General features: G+C 40.0%; 1 protein-coding gene across 1 annotated transcript in view; it reads right to left on the reverse strand.

The window, feature by feature from the left end:
• LOC127418535 (sushi, von Willebrand factor type A, EGF and pentraxin domain-containing protein 1-like) overlaps window positions 1-23,117 on the reverse strand; it is a 176,187-nt gene that overhangs the window by 132,491 nt on the left and 20,579 nt on the right. The window contains exons 7-8 of the mRNA XM_051659115.1: window positions 22,914-23,099; window positions 20,575-20,745 (exon numbers count right to left, since the gene is read on the reverse strand). Coding sequence (XP_051515075.1) covers window positions 20,575-20,745; window positions 22,914-23,099 — 357 coding nt within the window. The remainder of the gene's footprint in view (window positions 1-20,574; window positions 20,746-22,913; window positions 23,100-23,117) is intronic.

Consider the following 23,117-nt stretch of genomic DNA (forward strand, 5'->3'; position numbering starts at 1 on the left):
TTGCCACATACAGAGAAAAATAAATCATAGTTGCTTTAATGTATCCCTTTTGCAAAATCCTGCATTTCAACAAATGTTCAAAGTTGAAATCATTGTTTACATGGAGACCAACTGGTCCTCAGTATCCTCTGTGGGCAGGGCGTGGGAGGCACTTAAGGTGGTTCTTAGGGGGTCGGATCATACAGTTTGCCTCATTCATCAAAAAATCCAAAGCACGAGAACTCGTGCAGTTGTAAGGGAGTATTAAAAGTGCCGAGGCAGAGCTGAAGCACCGAATGTTGTCCGATGGCCTCAGAATTGACCTGATTGAAATACAGATATAACACTATTTTGGTGGAAGGTGGAGTTTTGGCTATTCAGGGCAAGACAGTCATACTTTGAGTCGGGAAACAAAGCAGGGAAACTTCTGGCTAGATATATAAAGCAGAGAGAGTCTTTTTCCACCATTCCCTTAGTGAAATCTGCTGGTGGTGAAAATGTTACCTCGGCCATTGATATCAATAATGCTTTTAAAGAATTCTATCTTGATTTCTGTAGCTCCACGTCTTCGTCTACTGATGAAAATATTAGACATTGTGCAACCAATAGAGCTCCCTAAACTGACGGCTGAGCAAAAAATTCTTGATTCTGAGATAAACTTGGAGCTTGGCGAGGTAATTAAGGCCTTGCCTACAGGCAAGGCTCCGGGCCAGATGGTTTTGCCACTGAATTTTAGATCTTATGCTACAGAACTGGCTCGACATTTGTTAGAATGTTATACGGAGTCATTAAAGGGAAAGCGTCTGCCAACCATGACACAAGCCCGGATAAGTCTGATTCTTAATAAGGACAAAGATCCAAGCGAGTAAGAAATATATATATCTCATACACATCTAAAACTATGCCTCTCTCCACAGTCCCTCCCCGAGAGTCTCCCAAAAACAAATAACTGCCCCATTTCCCATCAAATGAATCCCAGATCCCCAGCCTTCCACACGACATGTGTATGATAAAACGAGTGTTTTAGGCATGACGTCATCACGCACACCATTATCGATAAAAGGCCATTTGAATGGAAACAGGAAGATGGCAAATTTCGCATTTTCGCTTCGTCAATAACAAAATAGCGCGAAAAGTGGATGGAAACTAGGCTATTGTTTTCTCTCGCTCCAAGAGCGCTCCACTAATGCTCCATCACGGGCAAAACACCTGTTAACGGCCCTTAAATGTAATAATTCACCACGTATTTAAGCAGTGTTGAACACTACTGGCATGAAGGAAAGATGGAATTTGATATAACCAGCAAGAATGTGAAAAAATAAATCATTTAAAATCTAGCAGCACATGGTAACGTTCGACCTCCAGCGCGAAGGTTACTTTCGCTTTCTGTTTTCACGCTTCCTATTATTGAGTTAAGCTTGTGGTAAAGCTGGAGTTAACTACATGCTTGTGTCTCGTCTCTTTATTCTTACGTCAACTGGCATATAGTGAAAATTAATGATGGGATGGCGAAGGAGAACACGAGTGGGGAGGTGATTGCCACGATCAAAGGTTTGTTAAATCCTAAAAGACGTGTCCAGAAAACACGATGATAATCCATTCACATGTGGAGAGAATCTGTCAGTAATACATAATTCCCAATTAAATATTTTGAATAAATTATAAATCAACATTCTAATCTAATGCATCTCAATCTTAACTGTAGGCTATTCTTTCCCGCATTAAATAGAATTTTACATCATTAAAAGTTTAACACCAACTGAACTAATCAACATGTTAATATTGCGTAGTTTAACTTTGATTGCCATCTAAATTCATTTTAGTGCCCTACGCTAATTTATGCATTACACATTTGCAGATGAGGCTCCGCAAAATGCGAATAGAGGAAGATTTGATCTTAAATTCAAACGCTAGTATTTCTAAAGTGAAACTAATGCAGAGTTTTTTTTTTTTTTTTTTTTTTTGCATCTATCAATTTAATTGATCAAACCCAGAGAATGCTGCCAATACGTTTCAAAAGCTATACAAATTTAGTCTTGGGCTAAATTTAGTGTTCTAATAAGCACATTTGTAGCTTTTCTTCTAGTATTGTGTATTTATTTTTCATTTAATACACCTACTGCATGGAAAGCTGTGATATTAAGCAGCATACTGAAATAACCTCACAGTGGAGAGATAGTTAGGCGCTAATTTTGCCAAGGAGCGAACAGGGAGCGGGGTTTTTCTAATCCAGGAGCGGGAAATGGACAACCCGGAGTGATTAAATCCTTTGAGCGCAGAGGGGAAGTTGTTGCCGCTCCACTCCCCGGTCCCTACATGTTGATCAGACACACTGAAGATCCGCAAAGTTCTCATGCTTATGTATCCGCTTTTAACATTTTCCGAACTTACATCTTCTTGTAAAGCCACTTGTAACCAGCAAAATTTAAACCTGTTTTAGCACAGCGGTTGACTGACAGCACTTAGCTGCTGCCCAGACGCATTCAGGATGTTTACACCTTAAATGTGGTCAAACACGTGACCGCATCACATTCGTATGTGGTTTGATCAGATCACAAGATGTTTTAGACCTTGGCATAACTATGCATTTCTGTGCTTTCATCTGGTTGAATGCTCTTCAAACTGAAAGCCTTTTTAATATAGGCATTATTGACCTTACCAACCCCCAGTGACAGAAGTCACTTGCCTCAGCATAACCTCTGTCAGCATCCATATGGAGAAAACTCTGAACCAAATATTGTTTTAACAGGTATACAGTTCTAAAACCGTACACATGATCTTGATCGTTGCGAGTTTCATTCTCTATATTATGCTTAAAGGCTTGAATACATAATTTCAGAGGGTCACCATCAAACACCAGTACCTCCCTATTAGGGAGTGTTGCTTTCTTTTGATGCAATATTAGAAGGTTTCAGGTCACATTACCTTTGCATGATGGTTGTAATGTTTAAACTTTCCATGCTTCCACTCTCCAGTCATTGGATGGTGGCTAACTGCAGTGTTAGCACTTGTCAGGAACTGAAATGTTGTTGGCTGCAGAGACTGATTGGAATCTACCATTCCAATAGAATTAGCTTCAGAATTACAATTCTTTGCAGTGACATTTTGGGCAGACTCCAAAACGTACTTCATTTTTGCAGCCAATTTAAAAACAAATGGTGCAACATTTGCTTTACAGCCCAGTACCATTTGCTTTCCAATTTGTGGAAAAGGCTAGACATTACACTGAACACCTTTGTATTTCACAGGACAATGAATTTGGAACAACCTGAGGGTTGTTAAATGATCATTTCTTTTTGGGTAGGCAATCTCTCTACCACAATGCCAAATCCAGAACAGCACTTTGCATTAGTCAAGAATGAGGCCAAAAAGATCAAGCTTGGTCATTTATTGACATTGAGGCACAGTCTCTAGTGGAAACAGTTAATAGTCAAAGACCATACATGTTAAGGTTTTCGCCACTGATTGAGAATGGGGCAAGGCTTGCCACTGGCCATCTAGTCCACGTGATGTGTGGTGAGCCAATCATAAAGCCCCTCCTGCACATGATGATCACAGTGTCTTTGGGTTTGTACCATGGCCTCTCTCCATTTATCACTCCATTTTCCACCACAGGTGGTGAACAAGTCACTGACACAAAAACAGGAACAAAAAGCACTAGGTTTTAGTCACTGCTAAACACACACTACTTGAGCACACCTGAAGATCACCTACCCGGCTCACAGTTGGGAACATTTGGTGTCCTGGAACCATCTGGTCCACAGCGGAGTTGATTTGCTCCGCTCAGTTTGAATCCAGGGGAGCACTTGATCTGAACACTGGTGTCAAACACAACCTCTTGTGGGGATACCTGACCATTGATGACATCAATGACTGGACGTTTCACTGGAGGAACCAGAGTGATAAACATGTGGATCACTTTGAATCAGTGCTAAAATTATATGGCAAGTGTTGGAGAAATGGATCATATTGAAGCAGTTTAGCTAGAAATGGTTCTTCCTGCCTAGTAGGGAGCAGCATGCATGAAGAATGAGAACCACCAAAACCACAAATGTGAAAGGGATTCAATTCCCACCCACACCCATCATATCACTTCTGAAGACATGGATTTAACCATTGGAGTTTTAGGATTACTTTTATGCTGATTTGTGATTGTAGGGCCACACAATGCAAGTGAATGGGTGCCAAAATTGAACCTCAGAGCGGAGAAAAAAAAAAAAAGTTCAGCAGACGAGTCCTACTAGGTCTGGGCAATATGATCTCATGGCAACGCGCCCACAAACTCGTTGCCAATTCTTTGCCATTCATACGATTGAGAGCGCCTAGCAGATGATGCAGCATTCCACCATGATCGGACACTCTGCTGGGACAGTCACTTGATCCAGACACCTGAATCATCTTTAACATACCAAGGGTCGCTTGATTACACTGCACATCTATACTTCATTTGATATCAACAATAATTCAATAGAACGTCAAGAAAATACAAGTCCAGCTTGTTGTAAAAAGGGAGACATCGGTCATGTAGGTTCACAAAACACAGATTAGAAATTAATCTGCAAACTGTGTCTCATGACGATAATCACTTGTGGTAAATACAATGTCTTACCACCTCAAAATGAAGCACGCTAAAGATTATGAAAGCCAAAAGGACTAACGTTTTTGCAAGGTAGTCTATAAATATTTTTGAAATGCATTTGTTGTGTTTACTAAAATCAAATGATATTTTCTTTGTTGCTTTGAAAATATGGGGTCACAGCATCATCGGGCTGAGCTTGCCTGCAATGACAACAATCTCAACACTGTGTGTTACAGGGAAGACATCCTCCTCCCTCATGTGGTACCCTTCCTGCAGGCTCATCCTGACATGAGTCTCCAGCATGACAATGCCACCAGCCATACTGCTCATTCGGTGCATGATTTCCTGCAAGACCGGAATGTCAGTGTTCTGCCATGGTCAGCAAAGAGCCCAGATCTCAAACCCATTGAGCACATCTGGGACCTGTTGGATCGGAGGGTGAGGGCTAGGGCCATTCCCCCCAGAAATGTCTGGGAACTTGCAAGTGCCTTGGAAGAGTGGGGTAACATCTCACAGCAAGAACTGGCAAATCTGGTGCAGTCCATGAGGAAGAGATGCACTGCAGTACTTCATGCAGCTGGTGGCCACACCATATACTGACTGTTACTTTTCAACAACTGGTTTGTTACAATGTTCATACAAATAGTTACACACGTTAAGTTTGTTGAAAATAAAAGCAGTTGAAGGTGGGGAAGGTTTTTTGCAGTTTAACAAAGTGTAATATTCTGTTAATTATCCATAATTATTCTGACATCACATTCTTAAAATACAGTGATCCTAACTGACCCAAGACAGGGAATATTTTTGACGATTAAATGTCAGGAATTGTGAATAATGGAGTCTAAGTGCATCTCGCTAGTGTATGTAAACTTCTGACTTCAACTGTGCATAGCTGGCCTGTTGACCTACAGAAATCCCATGAACACCTACCAAACATTTTAGGCACTGACTTGACAGCCCTTATAAAGCCAAGGCCACAATCAGCAAAATAATGCATTGCCATTGCTGCAAAGACAACTCAATATGCAATCATGTAATCCATATTACATCTAGTCTGTTTCTAGACACTGTATCACCTCCGTGGCTCACAGGTAGGAACACTTGGTGTCCAGGAACCATCTGCTCCACAGTGTAGTTGCTGTGCTCCAGCTCGAATCCAGGAGAGCAGGTGATCTGAACAACAGTGTCAAACACAACCTCACATTGGGATGTCTGACCATTTGGCATGTCAATGACTGGTCATTTCACTGGAGGAACCGGAGTGAAAAACATGAGGATCACTTTGAATCAGTGCTTTAAAATTTAAAGGGCACAAGCAACTTGACAGTTACCCAGAGAGGTAATTTGTCTCCCATGAAAAGTAACAAGATGGCACAAATTAAAAATGTAGTCGAGCACAAGGAATTTCTTTTTTTAAATATCCGATATTTAGACTTGCTTTAAGGCAAGTTTGGATTTTCTCCCCTTTTCCTCCCCAATTTTGAATGCCCAATTCCCAGTGCTCTCCAAGTCCTCATGGTGGCGAAGTGACTCTCCTCAATCCGGGTGGCAGAGGACAAATCTCAGTTGCCTCAGCATCTGAGATGGTCAACCCACGCATCTTACCATATGGCTTGAGCGAGTTACCGCGGAGACAGTGTGTGGAGGCTTCACGCCATCCACCGCAGCATCCACGCACAACTCGCCACGTGCCCAACCGCGAGCGAACCACATTAGTGACCACGAGGAGGTTACCCCATGTGACTCTACCCTCCCTAGCAACCAAATCGGCCTGGTTGCTTAGGAGACCCAGCTGGAGTCACTCAGCACACCCTGGGATTCAAACTTGTGAACTCCAGGGGTGGTAGACAGTCTTTACTTGCAAAGCATCCCAGGCCCCCCTAAGAGAACGCATCTTAAGTGTATTTTTCCCCTCACTTGGTTATACTTCTGCAAGTGCACTAAAGACAAAATACTTGCATTAAAGATCTATTCACTAAAAGAAAGTCTAAATATCTGACATGCTGCTTCTCAGGTGAATTCATCCATTTTTTTTTTTTTAAAAAAGGACTTTAATACACACACACACACAAAAAAAGTCAGAACAATTTTCTTCTGCAGTATAGCTGCTAAAGAAAATGTTAGTTTGATATTATTGGAAAAGCCAAAACAAAAGAGAAATCAAAAACTTATTTTGTTGCCGTATAATGGGGCGAAGTCTACCCACCCTCACCTTTTCGGTTTACTTCAACTCATCTAAAGTGAGTTTTTATAGACGAAAATGAACATTTGTCGACTTTAGACAAATCCTTTCAGCCCGCATTACAACCAAATGCTTCCTGAAGATCACCTACCTGGCTCACGGGTGGGAACATTTGGTGTCCAGGAACCATCTGCACCACAGTGTAGTTGATTTGCTCCAGTCAGCTTGAATCCACGAATGCAGGTGATCTGAACAACGGTGTCAAACACAGCCTCACGTGCAGAACCCTTAGCATGGACTACCATACCATTGGGCATGTCAATGACTGGACATTTTACAGAGGATGGGTTAGATTGAGATGTCAGCAGCAGGTGGATAACCTGAAATCATTGAGAATAATTGTGATTCAGTAATTGTGATTCAGAAAGTAAGCATTTGACTTCATTTAAGCTCTTAGTTACATGTCCAGCACCGTAAACAATGTTAAATCTGGGCCAGTTTTCAGATCACACATAAATATTGGTGATAAGTTGTGCATTCTCACTTTGAGCTGGGGTTAAAAACTATTCAAGCCTTTCAACAATATTCAATGTATATCAAAATACGTCTGCATTTGCTCTGAAATGGGTAAGGCAGATTTTTTCTCTTTTCTTCCAGTTAGAGGCAAGTTTATTACAGTTAACTAGAGTTAACTAATGTTCCCTGCTAGCTAATAAGTCATTTTAAATCTACAAGTATTAGACAGATCTTACATTCACATTGCATGTTCAAGGGTGTCCACAGTCCATTAACACAGAACGATGTTGGACTGCCACCCGTTTGTGTGTAACCAGGAGCACATTTATACACCACTTTCTCCAAGTTTCTGAATACTGATTTAACAAGGTTTTGTTGTCCAGCAGCTTGTCCTGATATTTTCTTGGTTCACTACATGTTTTTTTTTTTTTTTTTTGAGCCACTGAAACAGACAAACAATGTAACAGTTTCAAAGCACAACTCAACAAACTGAACTAATTTAAAAGATTGACTCAAATTAATGTTAAACAGGGCATGATTTGTAGTGTTTCTGCACTCAGTTGGTCTGCTTCCAAACTCTACTATGATCACTGGGTTGTTAAAACCATTCCAACCAACCAAACACAAAATACACAAACATCATAATCTTCCAAACATTCACCATCCCCACAAAGATCTGCATATCTACTTCAGATATAGTGCAGGACTTTTTCTGATCCAATGCAAGCCAAGTGACCCAATTTGCATAATATCTGTCTTAAACAGTGTGCGAGAACGTGTACACGCTCATGGACATTGCCAATCAAGCCATCACTAGCCAACTAATTGATTACTCTCTGCACATGCGTAGTAAAGCTTTCGCTCTTTCTACCTGTGTGTCAGGCGGAAACAGAAAAATCAAGTGGTGAATATCTTTGATGTTTTTAACAACTGATTTTGAGGTATGAAAGTTGATTTTTGTTTAGTGTCTGATAATTTCAAAATACTAACCCAAAGTATGGATGCCTTTGAACTTAAACAAAATCTACCATTCCATTCAAAAAGTGAAACTTGTATATTATATTCATTCATTACACACAGACTGATATATTTCAAATGTTTATTTCTTTTAATTTTGATGATTATAACTGACAACTAAGGAAAATCCCAAATTCAGTATCTCAGAAAATTAGAATATTGTGAAAAGGTTCAATATTGAAGACACCTGGTGCCACACTCTAATCAGCTAATTAACTCAAAACACCTGCAAAGGCCTTTAAATGGTCTCTCAGTCTAGTTCTGTACACTACACAATCATGGGGAAGACTGCTGACTTGACAGTTGTCCAAAAGACAACCATGGACACGATGCACAAGGAGGGCAAGACACATAAGGTCATTGCAAAAGAGGCTGGCCGGTCACAGAGCTCTGTGTCCAAGCACATTAATAGAGAGGCGAAGGGAAGGAAAAGATGTGGTAGAAAAAAGTGTACAAGCAATAGGGATAACTGCACCCTGGAGAGGATTGTGAAACAAAACCCATTCAAAAATGTGGGGGAGAACCACTACGCACAGACGTATGCAAGACATGGGTTTCAGCTGTCGCATTCCTTGTCTTGAACAACAGACAGCGTCTGAAGTGTCTCGCCTGGGCTAAAGACAAAAAGGACTGGACTGCTGCTGAGTGGTCCAAAGTTATGTTCTCTGATGAAAGTAAATTTTGCATTTCCTTTGGAAATCAGGGTCCCAGAGTCTGGAGGAAGAGAGGAGAGGCACACAATCCACGTTGCTTGAGGTCCAGTGTAAAGTTTCCACAGTCAGTGATGGTTTGGGGTGCCATGTCATCTGCTGGTGTTGGTCCACTGTGTTTTCTGAGGTCCAAGGTCAACGCAGCCGTATACCAGGAAGTTTTAGAGCACTTCATGCTTCCTGCTGCTGACTAACTTTTATGGAGATGCAGATTTCATTTTCCAACAGGACTTGGCACCTGCACACAGTGCCAAAGCAACCAGTATCTGGTTTAAGGACCACGGTATCCCTGTACTTAATTGGCCAGCAAACTCGCCTAACCTTAACCCCATAGAAAATCTATGGGGTATTGTGAAGAGGAAGATGCGATATGCCAGACCCAACAATGCAGAAGAGCTGAAGGCCACTATCAGAGCAACCTGGGCTCTCATAACGCCTGAGCAGTGCCACAGACTGATCGACTCCATGCCACGCCGCATTGCTGCAGTAATTCAGGCAAAAGGAGCCCCAACTAAGTATTGAGTGCTGTACATGCTCATACTTTTCAGTTGGCCAAGATTTCTAAAAATCCTTTCTTTGTATTGGTCTTAAATAATATTCTAATTTTCTGAGATACTGAATTTGGGATTTTCCTTAGTTGTCAGTTATAATCATCAAAATTAAAAGAAAGAAACATTTGAAATATATCAGTCTGTGTGTAATGAATGAATATAATATACAAGTTTCACTTTTTGAATGGAATTAGTGAAATACATCAACTTTTTGATGATATTCTAATTATATGACCAGCACCTGTAGTTTATCCCGAGATAAGCAGAACTCGTACAGAAAATTCAATGGCAATATATGCATGTATGAAGTACATGTTCATACATGTTTTTTTTTCCTGATATAAAAAAGCCACAAACTTGTACATTTATGCAACATATATTTCAAAATACAACACAAATGGCCGTCTTCACAAATGTAACTTATTTTCCCATAGCCTACTAGTGGAATTTGTGTATGAACATATATGCTTAAATAAACTGATTATAATAAATATGGCCATATATCAAAATTCTGTATGAGAAAGAAGTAGAAAGAAATATATATATATAAAGTGTTTTTCATCAACTGATGTTTATTAAGCTATTTATTGTATTTTTATTAATTCTTTATTTTCTCAGTGTTCATTTCTAGAATTTGTTGACAATGTATAATAATAATGTAAAATAGTCTTTGAAAAAAATATTTGTTTAAGAAAGCAGCCTTCTGGGTACCTTTGCATAGTCATATTGGTGCAAAATCGGTGCACAATCCACATAGAAAAGGTCTGTTTTCATTCCAGCTCAAAAATGAACTATATCGGCCACCATATCGGTAATCTGTGAATTGTCCCCCTCTAAAATCGGTATCAGTATATAAAATCCCATATCGGTCGGGCTCTATTAACAATAATAATATCTGGATGTGTTAAATAGCCTTGATGTTAAATAAAACGTCTTTAATAATACAATAACAATTTACAGAACATGAACCACTTTTAGTGTATGTATTATATCTCTGACTAATATTCATTGTGAAAGGTTTACTTTTGCCTTGTTTTATTCAGTTTTCATGAAGGAGTTGCTAAGTTTTTTTTATAAGCTCCTCATTCCAAATATGGAGAAATGCTGTCATTTCTTCTACCGTGTCTGCACATTATATTAGTTTTGCCTGTTAATTGCCAAAATATTTGGAAATATGTGAATGAGAAAATGGTGAGAAAACAAAATGCCTTTGTAAAGGTAAAAAATTCCCCCAGTAATCAATTCCAGGGGACAAATATTGCCCCTTAAAGGGATAGTTCACCCAAAAATGAAAATTCTCTCATCATTGACTCCCCCTCATGCCATCCCAGATGTATATGACTTTCTTCTGCTGTACACAAATGACGATTTTTAAAAGAATATCTTTGCTCTGTAGGTCCATACAATGCAAGTAAATGAGTGCTAACATTTTGAAGCTCACAAATCTACATAAAGGAAGCATAAAAGTGTTTAGATACGATATGAATAGGTGTGGGTGAGAAACAGATCAATATTTACATATTATCTGTTTTCTTTTTCAATATAGCCTACATCATAACTGATAAATTAACAAGTTTCCCTCTCAGTATTTCTTAATGGTTCACCCAAAAAATTGTAATTCTTGTTGCAAACCTGTATGACTTTCTTCACTGTAACTCAAGAGATGTTAGGCAGAATGTTTGTTTCAGTCGCTATTCATTTTCAAAAAAATAAAAATAAAAAGATGCATTGGTGACTTAGACTAACATTCTGCTTAACATGATAACATCTTTTGTGTTCAACGGAAGAGAGAAATTCATACAGGTTTGAGGATGAGTAGTGATGACAGAATGTTTTTTTTTTTTTTTAACTACCTGTTTAAGTGTTTGTTTATGGTATTTGCCAAGAACAACAATAAAAATGTCTTGTTTGCACATGACTGCATCACATCTTGCTGGGAAACAAGAGACTGAAGAGAAGGGCCATAATGTAGGCTGTAACAAATTACTTCATCATTCCATCTGAATAAAACTAGAGACAAGAATTGAGAAAAGTAGTCCTCCATGATATTTAGGTGAGATTGTTGTAAAAGTTAGTATGCTTTATTGTTATGAGTTTTATTATCCCCTCATTTTCAGAAATGAATTTCAGGCCTTGAAAACACTTTCAGAGGGCCTTGGGGTTGATGGCCGTTCTTGGCGACATGGCCGCTTATGTCTTGCATTGACGCTCTGTTTTGGACATTTGTGTTTTAATCAGTCATGCAGGGCTTTCACGTACTGATCTGGACAGACAACACTGCGGGTGTGGTGTACATAAACTGCCAGAGGGGAGTGCGGTCGTGCCCAATGTTGAACCTGGCAAACCAGCTTCTCTTCTGGTGCGAAAAGCATCTCCTGTCAGTCAGTACCTGTTATGCATGTCCCCAGTCTCCTGAACTGCGGTGAAGACTTGCTCTCATGTCAGGGGAACAACCGAGGGGAATGGAGACTTAACTCTTAGACTCTCCTGAGGATTTGGGAGGCATACGGGGAAGCCAAGAACCTGTTTGCCTTTCTAGAGACCATGCACCGTCTCCTCTGGTACTCTACGATTTAAGCTCAGCTGGGCTTGGATGCCCTAGCTTAAATTGGCCAGCGAAATGCATATATGCATTCCCTCACGTTCACTTGCTACACCAAATGTTGTGCAAATTTCGGGAAGACATGAAAACCATGCTGTTGGTTGCGCCCGAACAGCCCAACTGCCCTTGGCTAGTAGAGATGTTGGAGGGCCCTGTGGAGAATTCCATTAAGGAGGGATCTGCTCTCACAGGCACAAGGCATGATCTGGCATCCTCGGTTGGAGCTGTGGAAGCTTCATGTCTGGCCCCTAAACGGGGCTCATCTGACACAGTTGTGTTTTCACAGCCAGTACTCGACACCATACTACAGGCCAGAACCCCCTCAACGAGGCGGCTACATGCCTTAATGTAGGGCTTCACAGGGCCTGGGTAAAGACACTGATTACCACCCCTGGAGTTCGTAAGTTCGAATCCCAGGGCGTGCCGAGTGACTCCAGCCAGGTCTCCTAAGCAACCAAATTGGCCCGGTTGCTAGGGAGGATAGAGTCACATGGGTTAACCTCCTCGTGGTCGCTATAATGTGGTTCGCTCTCGGTGGGGCGCGTGATGAGTTGTGCGTGGTTGCCGCAGTGGATGGCGTGAAGCCTCCACATGCGCTATGTCTCCGTGGTAACGCACTCAACAAGCCACGTGATAAGATGCGTGGGTTGACAGTCTCAGACGCGGAGGCAACTGAGATTCATCCTCTGCCACCATGAGGACTTAGAGCGCACTGGGAATTGGGCATTCCAAATTGGGGAGAAAATTAAAAATTTAAAAAAGTGGGGCTTCACGATATTGAGGAAAAATGTGATATGCAGTAAAGTGTTGGAAAATATGAAATGCGATATGCAATACAATAATCGTCTGATGACATCATCGGAGCACGCGGAACATCGGAACCCCCAGTGCCCAAATAAACTAAAGCTTATTGGAATAAAAAAAAAAAGAACCGTCTTTTGTAACAAATTGCATATTGTCTGCGTATAATATGTACTATTTTACCATTAGCTATAGCAGATATTAAAATCCATCTTTAATTATTTGTAATTTTTTATTTTTTTTTATAAAAAGCATATGAATATAAAGTTAATTTCACCAAATTGTGGGATATCCTAAACGAATCTGTGTTGTAAAATGATCTCCAGAAGCACTTTTGGTAACCTAAAATGCTTTCTCTCCTCCTCCATTTAAGTTACATGAGGCACTGAGATTGCACATGCTCTGCCTGTGAGGGTGCTATGCATGTATATTGACCTTACTTGTCAATTCAGTCTGACAGAACAGCACTCATTCTGCTTTGGAGACAGTTCAAAAGGTCTGGCCGTCTCTAAGCAAAGACTTTGTCACTGGGTTGTCGATGCCATTGCTCGCTTATGATTCGCAAGGCATGTAGTGTTCCATGGGTGTTAAGGCCCAATCTTCCAGAAGCATTGCCACCTCCTGGGCTTGGTTGAAGGGTGTGTCCTCGCAGGATAATAGCATCCTTCTTTTTTCCATTTATTTCAATTTGTGGGATGCTGCAGTTTTGCTAATTTTTATTTATTTTTCATTGATATGGTGCAATATTCTATTATGCTGTTCAGATTGTATTCGTTTTGAATGGTTACATTTATATGCACTTTGTTTATATACATTAAAAAGTTATACTTTAAATGCAAATGCAAACCAATGCATTGTTAAATACATTGTGGTTAAGGTAGAGTATGATTTCATTTAATAATTTAATTAGAATTAACACCAATCATAGTCAAACTATCGCAAACTGTTTGACTTGGAAAAAAAAAAAAAAAAATTTTTTTAAAGAGCCGTTTGGGAGCCAAGAAAATAAACTGCAAACACAGAAACTGCACAAAAATATAGTAAAAGAAAAGAAAAGAAAAAAAAATATTACATATACATATATAATTATGGACAGCGTAAAATAACACACAGATAGATATATACCACCCAAATATATTATGTGCACTATTAACAGATATTTGAATACTTATGCATCACAGTTATACATCATATTATTATATTATAATTGTCATCACTTCCATAATATATAATACGTTACGTATTAAAATTAAACCAAAATAACCATTATTACGTTGCTTCAGGCCCATACCACGTGCAAAACATGCCACATGCAGAGCAAGCCACTGCAAAGACTGTACAAGCACAACCTATATTTCAGAACATATACCATCATCGAAACAATTAACACATAACAAATTATTAACATGCCTGTGAAGAGGATATTTCACCAGTAAAACAGCAGACAATGCTCTCTCTCCAATCCGGTACACACTAAGCATATAATGCTAGTTAGCCAAGATCTGGAAGTAAATCAAAACCCAAATACTACATTATCAATGCATGAATGAACACAAACAGCGCTATTTCGAATGTGTATAACATACATAACCAGCACTGAAATAAAATAACAGGAATGACCTTTTACTCCAGCTACACTTGTAACCAGCAAAATGTAAACTTTTTTAGTGCAGCGGTTGATTGATAGATAAAGGGTGGCGCTTCATTGCTGCCGTGATGCATTCAGGATGGATTAGCATTTACACCTTAAAAGTGATGCGGTCACATGTATTTTTGACCACATTCGTATGTGGTTTTTGTGATCTGATCACAATTTTTTAGACCCCTTTTCGAACTGTATTTAGCGCTGACCACATGCAATCAGATCAACAAAAACGCATCTTAATACCAGATGTAAACAGGGTCAGAGACAGTAAGTGGCTCTTGTGGCAATGTAGGCCAATATGTGTCTGACTGTTTTAAAAAATCTGGATGGTTCAGCCATTTATCCCATCCAGGTAAGACTCAGCATTGAGACCTCTTAATGCAGAAACTGCTGGGTTGAGTGTAGCTCTTCAGTGTATCCCTCCACTGCTTCTCCGATGGATCAGGAATGGTAAAAACTCTGTTACCCACAAAGGTCTGATATCTCCATTTGTAGATTTAATTCAGAACAGAAGTACTGTCTATCCAAAAGACAGAATCCACAAGGTTTAATTCGAGCTCTTTCTTTAGCATTCGGTATAACTGAGCAGAAAGAATAGCTGCAGTGAGTTTCAGTCTTGGAATAGTCATTACTTTCAAAGGAGCAACTCTTGTTTGCCCATAACAAATGCAACATGAGTTAGTCCAATTCTGTTGGTTAGTATTTCCATTTTTCACCCAAGACAACTGGGATTTCTCCATCCCATCCTCAGTTTGCTCAGCACAATTCTTGAAGGATTATTTTACCGGTAAGCATGAAAAGGGTTATAAACTGAATTAATCACAGACAGAATTAATCTTCTGTTGACAGGCTTCTGTTACTTTGGATTGGTCTCAAAGAAAAAACTGTCAAACTCTATGCTCCAATTTTCCCAAGGACTTGCTCCATAGAGAGCCTCTCTTTATAAAGATCAAGGCCTATTGCATCTTTAGCTCACTCTATTTCTGAAATAGAGGCAAGAATGGCTCGACTGTAGAGCTGAAATGATTATTCGACGTTATCGACAATGTTGACAAAAAATTGTAGACAAAAATTGTCGTCAAATAGTCCTTTGATCTCATTTAACATAACATGATCACATTAAACTCTAATGATGAAGCGCGACAGTAGCACTGCAGCTCCCGCCTGAATAAAGAGAGGAAGAATTACACAGCTCACAGTCCAGCTGCACTCTAAACTTTCCAAACAGCTTCAGGTGATGTAGATCACAAAATATGAGGGAATTATGATGCAAAAATACAAAATAAGTAAATACAGAAGCACTCTCGTTGTGGAAGAAGTGGTGCCGGAGCTCTTTAAAGGAAACACCCGGCATTCCATCTTAAATGCAGTTATATTTAATGCGTTATAGCTTTATTAAAGTTCAAATAATATGGAAGCAGGTCATGTAACTAACTACAAACTCTGAAACTGGCATTTTTCTGTGCTGCTTCTATGAGACGTGCAAATGTCCCGACCTAAGGGGGCGAGATTGAAACTGCATCCGGCTGAAGCACACTCTGGCACAGGGACACTCGTCCCTCGAGCGCGCGTGCTTGCTGCAGCTAGATTATAACGTGATGGCTCGTGACTTATTGAATCATAATATGCGTCACTGTGCATTTCTTATCGTGAAGAAAATTGGCAATATGCAGCTTTATTAATAAGAGAGAGTTTGTTTTTTTTGAGAGTTAAAGATGGACTGAAGTTAATGGAAAGGTGAGACAGCATAGTCTTTGCCCCATTATACACGGCAACAAAATGCATTTTTGATTTTTTGTTTAGGCTTGTATTCCAATATAAATATCTAAAAATGCTTTAAAACAGCTTACATTTTCTTTAGCCATTTACTGCAGAAAAAAGTTAATTGAGAATGTTGAATATATTAAAAATACAAATATTTTAAAATATCTAAAAATCCTTAAAAAAAAAAAAATGCATTAACCTGAGCAGCAGCATATAAGATATTTAGACTTACTTTGAGAATAGATCTTGAATACAAGTATATTTTGTCTTTACTGCACTCGCAAAAGTATGAACAAGTGAAAAAACACTCGTGTGCAAAATACATGTATATTTAAGATACATTCTCTTAAAGCAAGTCTAAATATCTTATATGTTGCTTCAAGTTAATGTGTCTTGTTTTAAGGATTTTTAGACAATTTAAAATGGAAAACAAGACAAACACTTGATAACAATAAGATTTTTTGCAGTGAATTTCTTTACTGAATGAAACAAGTATTGTTGTACCTTTAATTCAGTGAATGTCATTTAGAGGTATTTTTAACAGATGATTTTGTCCACTTTATTGTTAATAAGCACATTTAATACAATCTTTTAAGTCGGGGCACAGGCTGAATAATCAGTTAGGAGCCAATGATGAAGCATTGCAATAATCGCCGAATAATCGTTATATAATAGTTAGATTAATCGATTATCAAAATAATCGTTAGTTGCAGTTCCATTTCACAAGCATGAAACCACCAGTAACGCAAAAAGCCTTCAGCCCCTTTAACAGAGAAATGGCTTTATTTTAACCAGCAACTGGTTTGAGACAGTCGTCTAAATAAATACATTTCTGAATGGCGTTAAAAACCTCTCATTCTGTACTCTGCTATGCGTGGAGCAACAGGCCACCATAAGAACCTTAAGTCAGCTTGCTGATCAGGAACCCTGACTTGGAACATACCTTAGATTTCTGCCATAACAGCAATTGGTCCCTGTCAAAATCTGAGAATACCACCTAATAAGGTATTTGTAAGATCTGTTCATTGCACTAGTACAGAGTTCAAAGAGATGCCTTTATAAAATGTAGTCAAAGACCACCCTTATTTTTTTTATTTTATGGTAGACCCTGTGGTGTGGACTGTACCAAAGTTTCCCATCAATCCTATTGAGCTGTTCAACAGGCACTTTTTCAGCATATCTGTTATTCAGAACAGAACTCATTCAGAACTGTCCAAGTTATTTTCATCATAAGCCTTTTCTGAGAAATCCTGGTTGAACTGTTTTACAAACAGCTCCGCCCATTTGGTCTCAGATCTGATTCGAGGTTACATACAGTATGGTCAGCCACGTTAGTCTACAGGTGAGCTACTGCTCAAATGTCCATATCAAGCCATCCAAGAAAGGTTTAGATTACAGAAGGCCCATCCTCTTGACTGTTAATCACTTTCAAAGGCTCTTTTTTTTGTTTGTTTTTTGATTGGGATGAATATCACAAGGCCAACAGCTTCAATGGAGTCTCAAATGAAAATCACTCAATTATGGCCATCTCTTGATGTCCTCATTTGTAGGCATGTTCACTGTACCTACAGGTATTGAATCTCAGAGGCCATTTACCTCCACACCCCGTTAGTCTATAGGTTTTCACAGGTTTCTCATGGGCCATTGTTCTCAGTAGGATGCCCGTTTTCCTTTTACATCAAGTTGTTCCATTTGACTTTGCAAGCAAAATGTTGCGTTTCCAGGATCTAGGAAAGCATATGTATGAATCACTTGACCACCTTTGGCCATCTTTAACAAATAAAATTGGCAGCTTGCAGTACAGGGTGCCAGCCCCTGCATCAATGGATACCATTGCAGTGGTGACTAGACTGCCTTTAACCTTGGTTTCTTGCATTAGAGGTGTACATTTTCCTCAATGTGCAGAATGAAGGGCAAAAGTCAGGCAAAAATTAAATCTCATGAGAAGTCTTTGATACCTCCATTATGCGTTCAGCTCTACAAAAACAGCAGGGCTCCATAAAAGCTGCTTGAATATTAACTGAGGGTGTCAACTCCATTGCCTTGGCATCAAGTTTAGTGCTGACGCAATGGTCATGACAAAGCTCCTTTTGCTGCTCACTCTGGATTGCAACTCAACATGGGGGTTTTCCCTAATGTACTCCGTTGAATCCTGAATATCACCAGAGTCTTTGCTTTATTCCATTCAATCACATGTTGACCTTCATTTCTTGCTCAAGCCAGTAACAAATTTGAAGGCAAGTTAAGTTCAGACATGCAGATCAAAGTTCTGTGCTGCATTGCAACAGGCCCTTTTAATTAAAGGGCATATCCATGCAATTTTGCCCTTTCATCTGGTTGAATGCGCTTCCAACTGAAAGCCTCTTCAATTTAGGCGTTATTGGCCGTCAACTAATCCCCAGTTAAGGAAGTCACTTGCCTCAGCAGAACCACTGTCAGCATCCATATGGAGAACTGAACCAAATCATGTTTCACCAGATGGTATGCAGTTCTAGAACAGTACAAATGATCTTGATATAGTTGCTAGTTTCAAGTTCTAGATTATGCTAAAAGGCTCAAATACATGTCACCATCAAAACACTGGTACCTCAGTGTGTGGCTTGCTTTGGAGGTAACATTGGAAGGTCTGTCAGGTCACATTGCCTCTGCATGGGAAGTTTTAAATCTCTCAACCTTCCATGCTTGACTCCAGTCATTGGATAGCAGTTAAACGCAGTGTTGGGAACTGGCCATTATTGGCTGCAGAGACTGACTGGAGCAGTCTGCTTCTGATGGAATTTGCATCAGAATTACAATTCTTTGCAGTGACATTTGGGCAGACTCAAATGTCTGAGATTTTTAGCCAATTTTAAAACTAATGGTGCCAACATTTGCTTTACAGCCTGGTACAGTTTGGTTTCCAATATGGAAAAGGCTAGACATTCTGTGAAATACAAAAAGGTGTTCAGCATAAGGAACACATTGATTTGGAACAACCTGAGGGTGAATAAATCATTCCTTTTTGGGCAAGCAATCTCTACCACAATGCCAAATCCAGAACACTTTGTATTAGTCAAGAATGAGGCCAAATAGATCAAGCTTGGTCATTTATTGACATGGAGGCACAGTATCAAAGTAACAAGTGGAAAAAACAATGAATAGTCCAAGACCATACATGTTAAGGTTTTCGCCACTCATTGAGACAACGGGGCAAGGCTTGCCACTGGCCATCTAGTCCACATGTCACTTGTGGTGAGCCAATCATATTAAAGCCCCTCCTGCACATGATGATCACAGTGTCTTTGGGTTTGTACCATGGCCTCTCTCCATTTATCATGCCATTTTCCACCACAGGTTTAGAACAGGTCACTGACACAAAACCAGAAACAAAAAGCATTAGGTTTTAGTCACTGCTAAAAACACTACTTGAGCACACCTGAAGACCACCTACCTGGCTCACAGGTGGGAACATTTGGGGTCCAGGAAGCATCTGCTCCACAGCGGAGTTGACTTGCTCCATTCAGCTTGAATCCAGGAGAGCAAGTGATCTGAACTACAGTGTTCAACACAGCCTCACTTGGAGAACCTTTAGCACCGACTACCATACCATTGGGAATGTCAATGATTGGACATTTAACTGAAGAAAGAGCATGAGAACAGCATGTGGATAAACTGTTCTGATTTTGGTTTTTCCTCTTTAAGCCGATTCTAAACCATCTTAGGCAATAAAAATCAATATACAACTGGTAAAGTAACTAGATTATGCCATTTAAAAAGCCCAATTACAAGAACTTCTAATCCCAAAATGTAATCTGATTACGCACTCCATTACCTCTCAACACTACCTGGCACTAAAATAACTTAATGGAACCGAACCCCCCCCCCACAATGACATGCTGCAGTGTCTAAACATGCCTTCCACCTCATAACTCTAGCACAACTGAAGACCTACTGTACCTGGCTCACAGGTGGGAACACTTGGGGTCCAGGAACCATCCACTCCACACCGGAGCGGATTTGCTCCATTCAGTCTGAATCCAGGAGAGCAGGTGATGTGAACAATAGTGTTAAACACAAGCTCTTGAGAACCCTTAGCATTGTTGACCACCATACCATTGGGGATGTCAATGACTGGACATGTCACTGAGGAACCAGAGAATGAGTGCAGAATGTTTAGCCACATGTAAACAGCAAGCAGATATGCAAGATTCTTTTTGCCTTGACTGCTCCTGCACACTGAAGCACCTACCTGGCTCACAGGTGGGAACACTTGGGGTCCAGGAAGCATCTGCTCCACAGCGGAGTTGATCTGCACCATTCAGTCTGAATCCAGGAGAGCAGGTGATGTGAACAACGGTGTCAAACACAACCACTGGTGGGATTACCCGGCCATTGGTGAGGTCAATGACTGGACATGTCACTGAGGAACCAGAGTGAGAGCAACTTGTGGATACTACAATTGTTTGAATAATCAAGGTCTTGTGCTGGGAGGGAAAAAAAAACTATTTCCCACCCACACCTATCATATCACTTCTGAAGTGATTGATTTAACCACTGGAGTCTTATGCTGACTTGTGAATGTTCAAAATTGGCACCCATTCACTTGCATAGTATGGATCTACAGAGCTGAGAAATTCTAGGAGTCACGAGTTCTTCAGATGAAATTCATACTTGGGCTGGGCAATATATCATGGCAACAATATAGTGTCAACCAAGAGACTTTGCTATAATTGCGACATACACTATGCAAATATCCACGTGCACAGCGCATGCGTATCAGTGGCTGCACTTTACAAGACTGAAGCCAGCTTCAGTGGGGAATGAGTCGCGGCTCGTAAAGTCTGCTCGCTGGTGTAGTGGCAGATTCAAAAAGGAATCTTGCGCTAGTGCCGGATCTGCAGATGCACCCACAAAGAGTGGGTCACACTCTGCTGGGACAGTCACTTGATCCAGACACCTGAATAATCTTAACATGCCAAGGGTTGCTTGACTACAAATGAAGTCCAGATGTGCAGTGATGTATTATTGCTGATAGGATCAATAGAAGTCAAGAAAATACAAGTCAAGCTTGGAAAAAAAAAATTCTGCAAACAGAGTCACACGATTATAAAGATCATGTAAATAAACAATATTTTACCACCTCAAAATGAAGCATGCTGAAGTGGAGAAATATCTTCATAGTCCCTTTTTTGCTAGTTTATAAATATTTTTGAAATGCATCAAGATGTGTCCTTTTCATTGGGCATTTACCAAGTAATATTTTGTCACTTTTAAACCATTCCAGATTTTCAAATGTCGTCAACATTACTCCATTTCACATTATGCCACATTTCGGTCTGATATGGCAAGGTTGATTTAAACAGAAGGGTTTTTTTAACTGACAAATTCTAAGTGAACTTGTATAATTCTCCTCAAATATCCATTTCACTGACTGGATTTTTCCAAAAATAGGCACTACAATATGGTTAACCAATCTTTAATTTGAGAAACACAAAAAACCCTTGTATCATGGAAGACTTGTGGGTGGGCGACATGACAAGTTGTACACATCTGGGATAGCATGAGGGTGAAGGAAATCATTTTTGGATGAACCATTCCTTAATCTTATGGAGCGCTCAAGGGGATTAAGAAGTCAGGACAAAATAGGCCTACAAGTGTCAATTTCTGGACATACTCCAAGATATTAAGGGGGTATTTACACCTTGTCATTTCAAGTCTTTACTGATCAGATAGCTCTGAAGCACATTTACTCTGCCACAATGAGTCTCTGCCAACCAGAAATTCAATCTTCATTTTACACGCCATGCAAATAAAAACCTTCCGTCACATGCTAATGCCGGGCAGTAAATTTAAGGGACTTTGTATGGTGCTCTTCTATGGGTGCACAGTGCATTTTTCCTCTTGTTGTAGGCAAGATACATAGTGCACTCCTTGTCAGGGATCTGCATCATAGTAAAGTCACTCCTACAATGTGCTCCCATTTCTTAACTTGTCATGCATTACGCCATTCAGGCTCCAAACAATCTTTGTAAAGCCACTATCAATCGGTTTCCCTGTGCTGATGTCACACTGTTTGGGGAGTAATGCTAACATGTGGATTGTAACTGCATCTGGCTGTTCACTTTCATCTCGAGTCTCAAACCACCCATAAATCCAATCGTAGGAGGGCATTTACACTTGGTCTTTATGATTGGATAGCAATCTGAACAGCAAAAGACACATGAAGTGACCAGATGTTAATACCCCACGAAGACCCATGACATCTTTGGCTTTACTTGTTCCATGTAATGCATCCAAACTCTTATGTGCAGTGAAAGTGCCAACATACTTCCCAAATCACTGGCAAGTGAATCCAATCAGTTACTAGCTAGTGGCTAAAACCACTTATTACCAGAAGTGCATTTTGGCTCCAGAGCCTCAATTAGAGTTGGGCATATTTATAAAAAAAAAATATAAAAAAACCCTTGGGATGCTGCTCAACAGATGGGGAGGTTCCCAATCATATAGAATAGGGATGTCAAGAGTTAATACAAGAATTTCACCTGGGTAGTCACCAAACATGCTTGGCGAGAGCCTCAGATCACCTACCTGGCTCACAGGTGGGAACACTTGGGGTCCAGGAAGCATCTGCTCCACAGCGGAGTTGATCTGCACCATTCAGCTTGAATCCAGGAGAGCAGGCGATCTGAACAACGGTGTCAAACACAAGCTCTTGAGAACCCTTAGCATTGTTGACCACCATACCATTGGGGATGTCAATGACTGGACATGTCACTGAGGAACCAGAGAATG

The sequence above is a fragment of the Myxocyprinus asiaticus genome, chromosome 28 (assembly GCF_019703515.2).
Source record: "Myxocyprinus asiaticus isolate MX2 ecotype Aquarium Trade chromosome 28, UBuf_Myxa_2, whole genome shotgun sequence".
NCBI lineage: Eukaryota > Metazoa > Chordata > Actinopteri > Cypriniformes > Catostomidae > Myxocyprinus > Myxocyprinus asiaticus.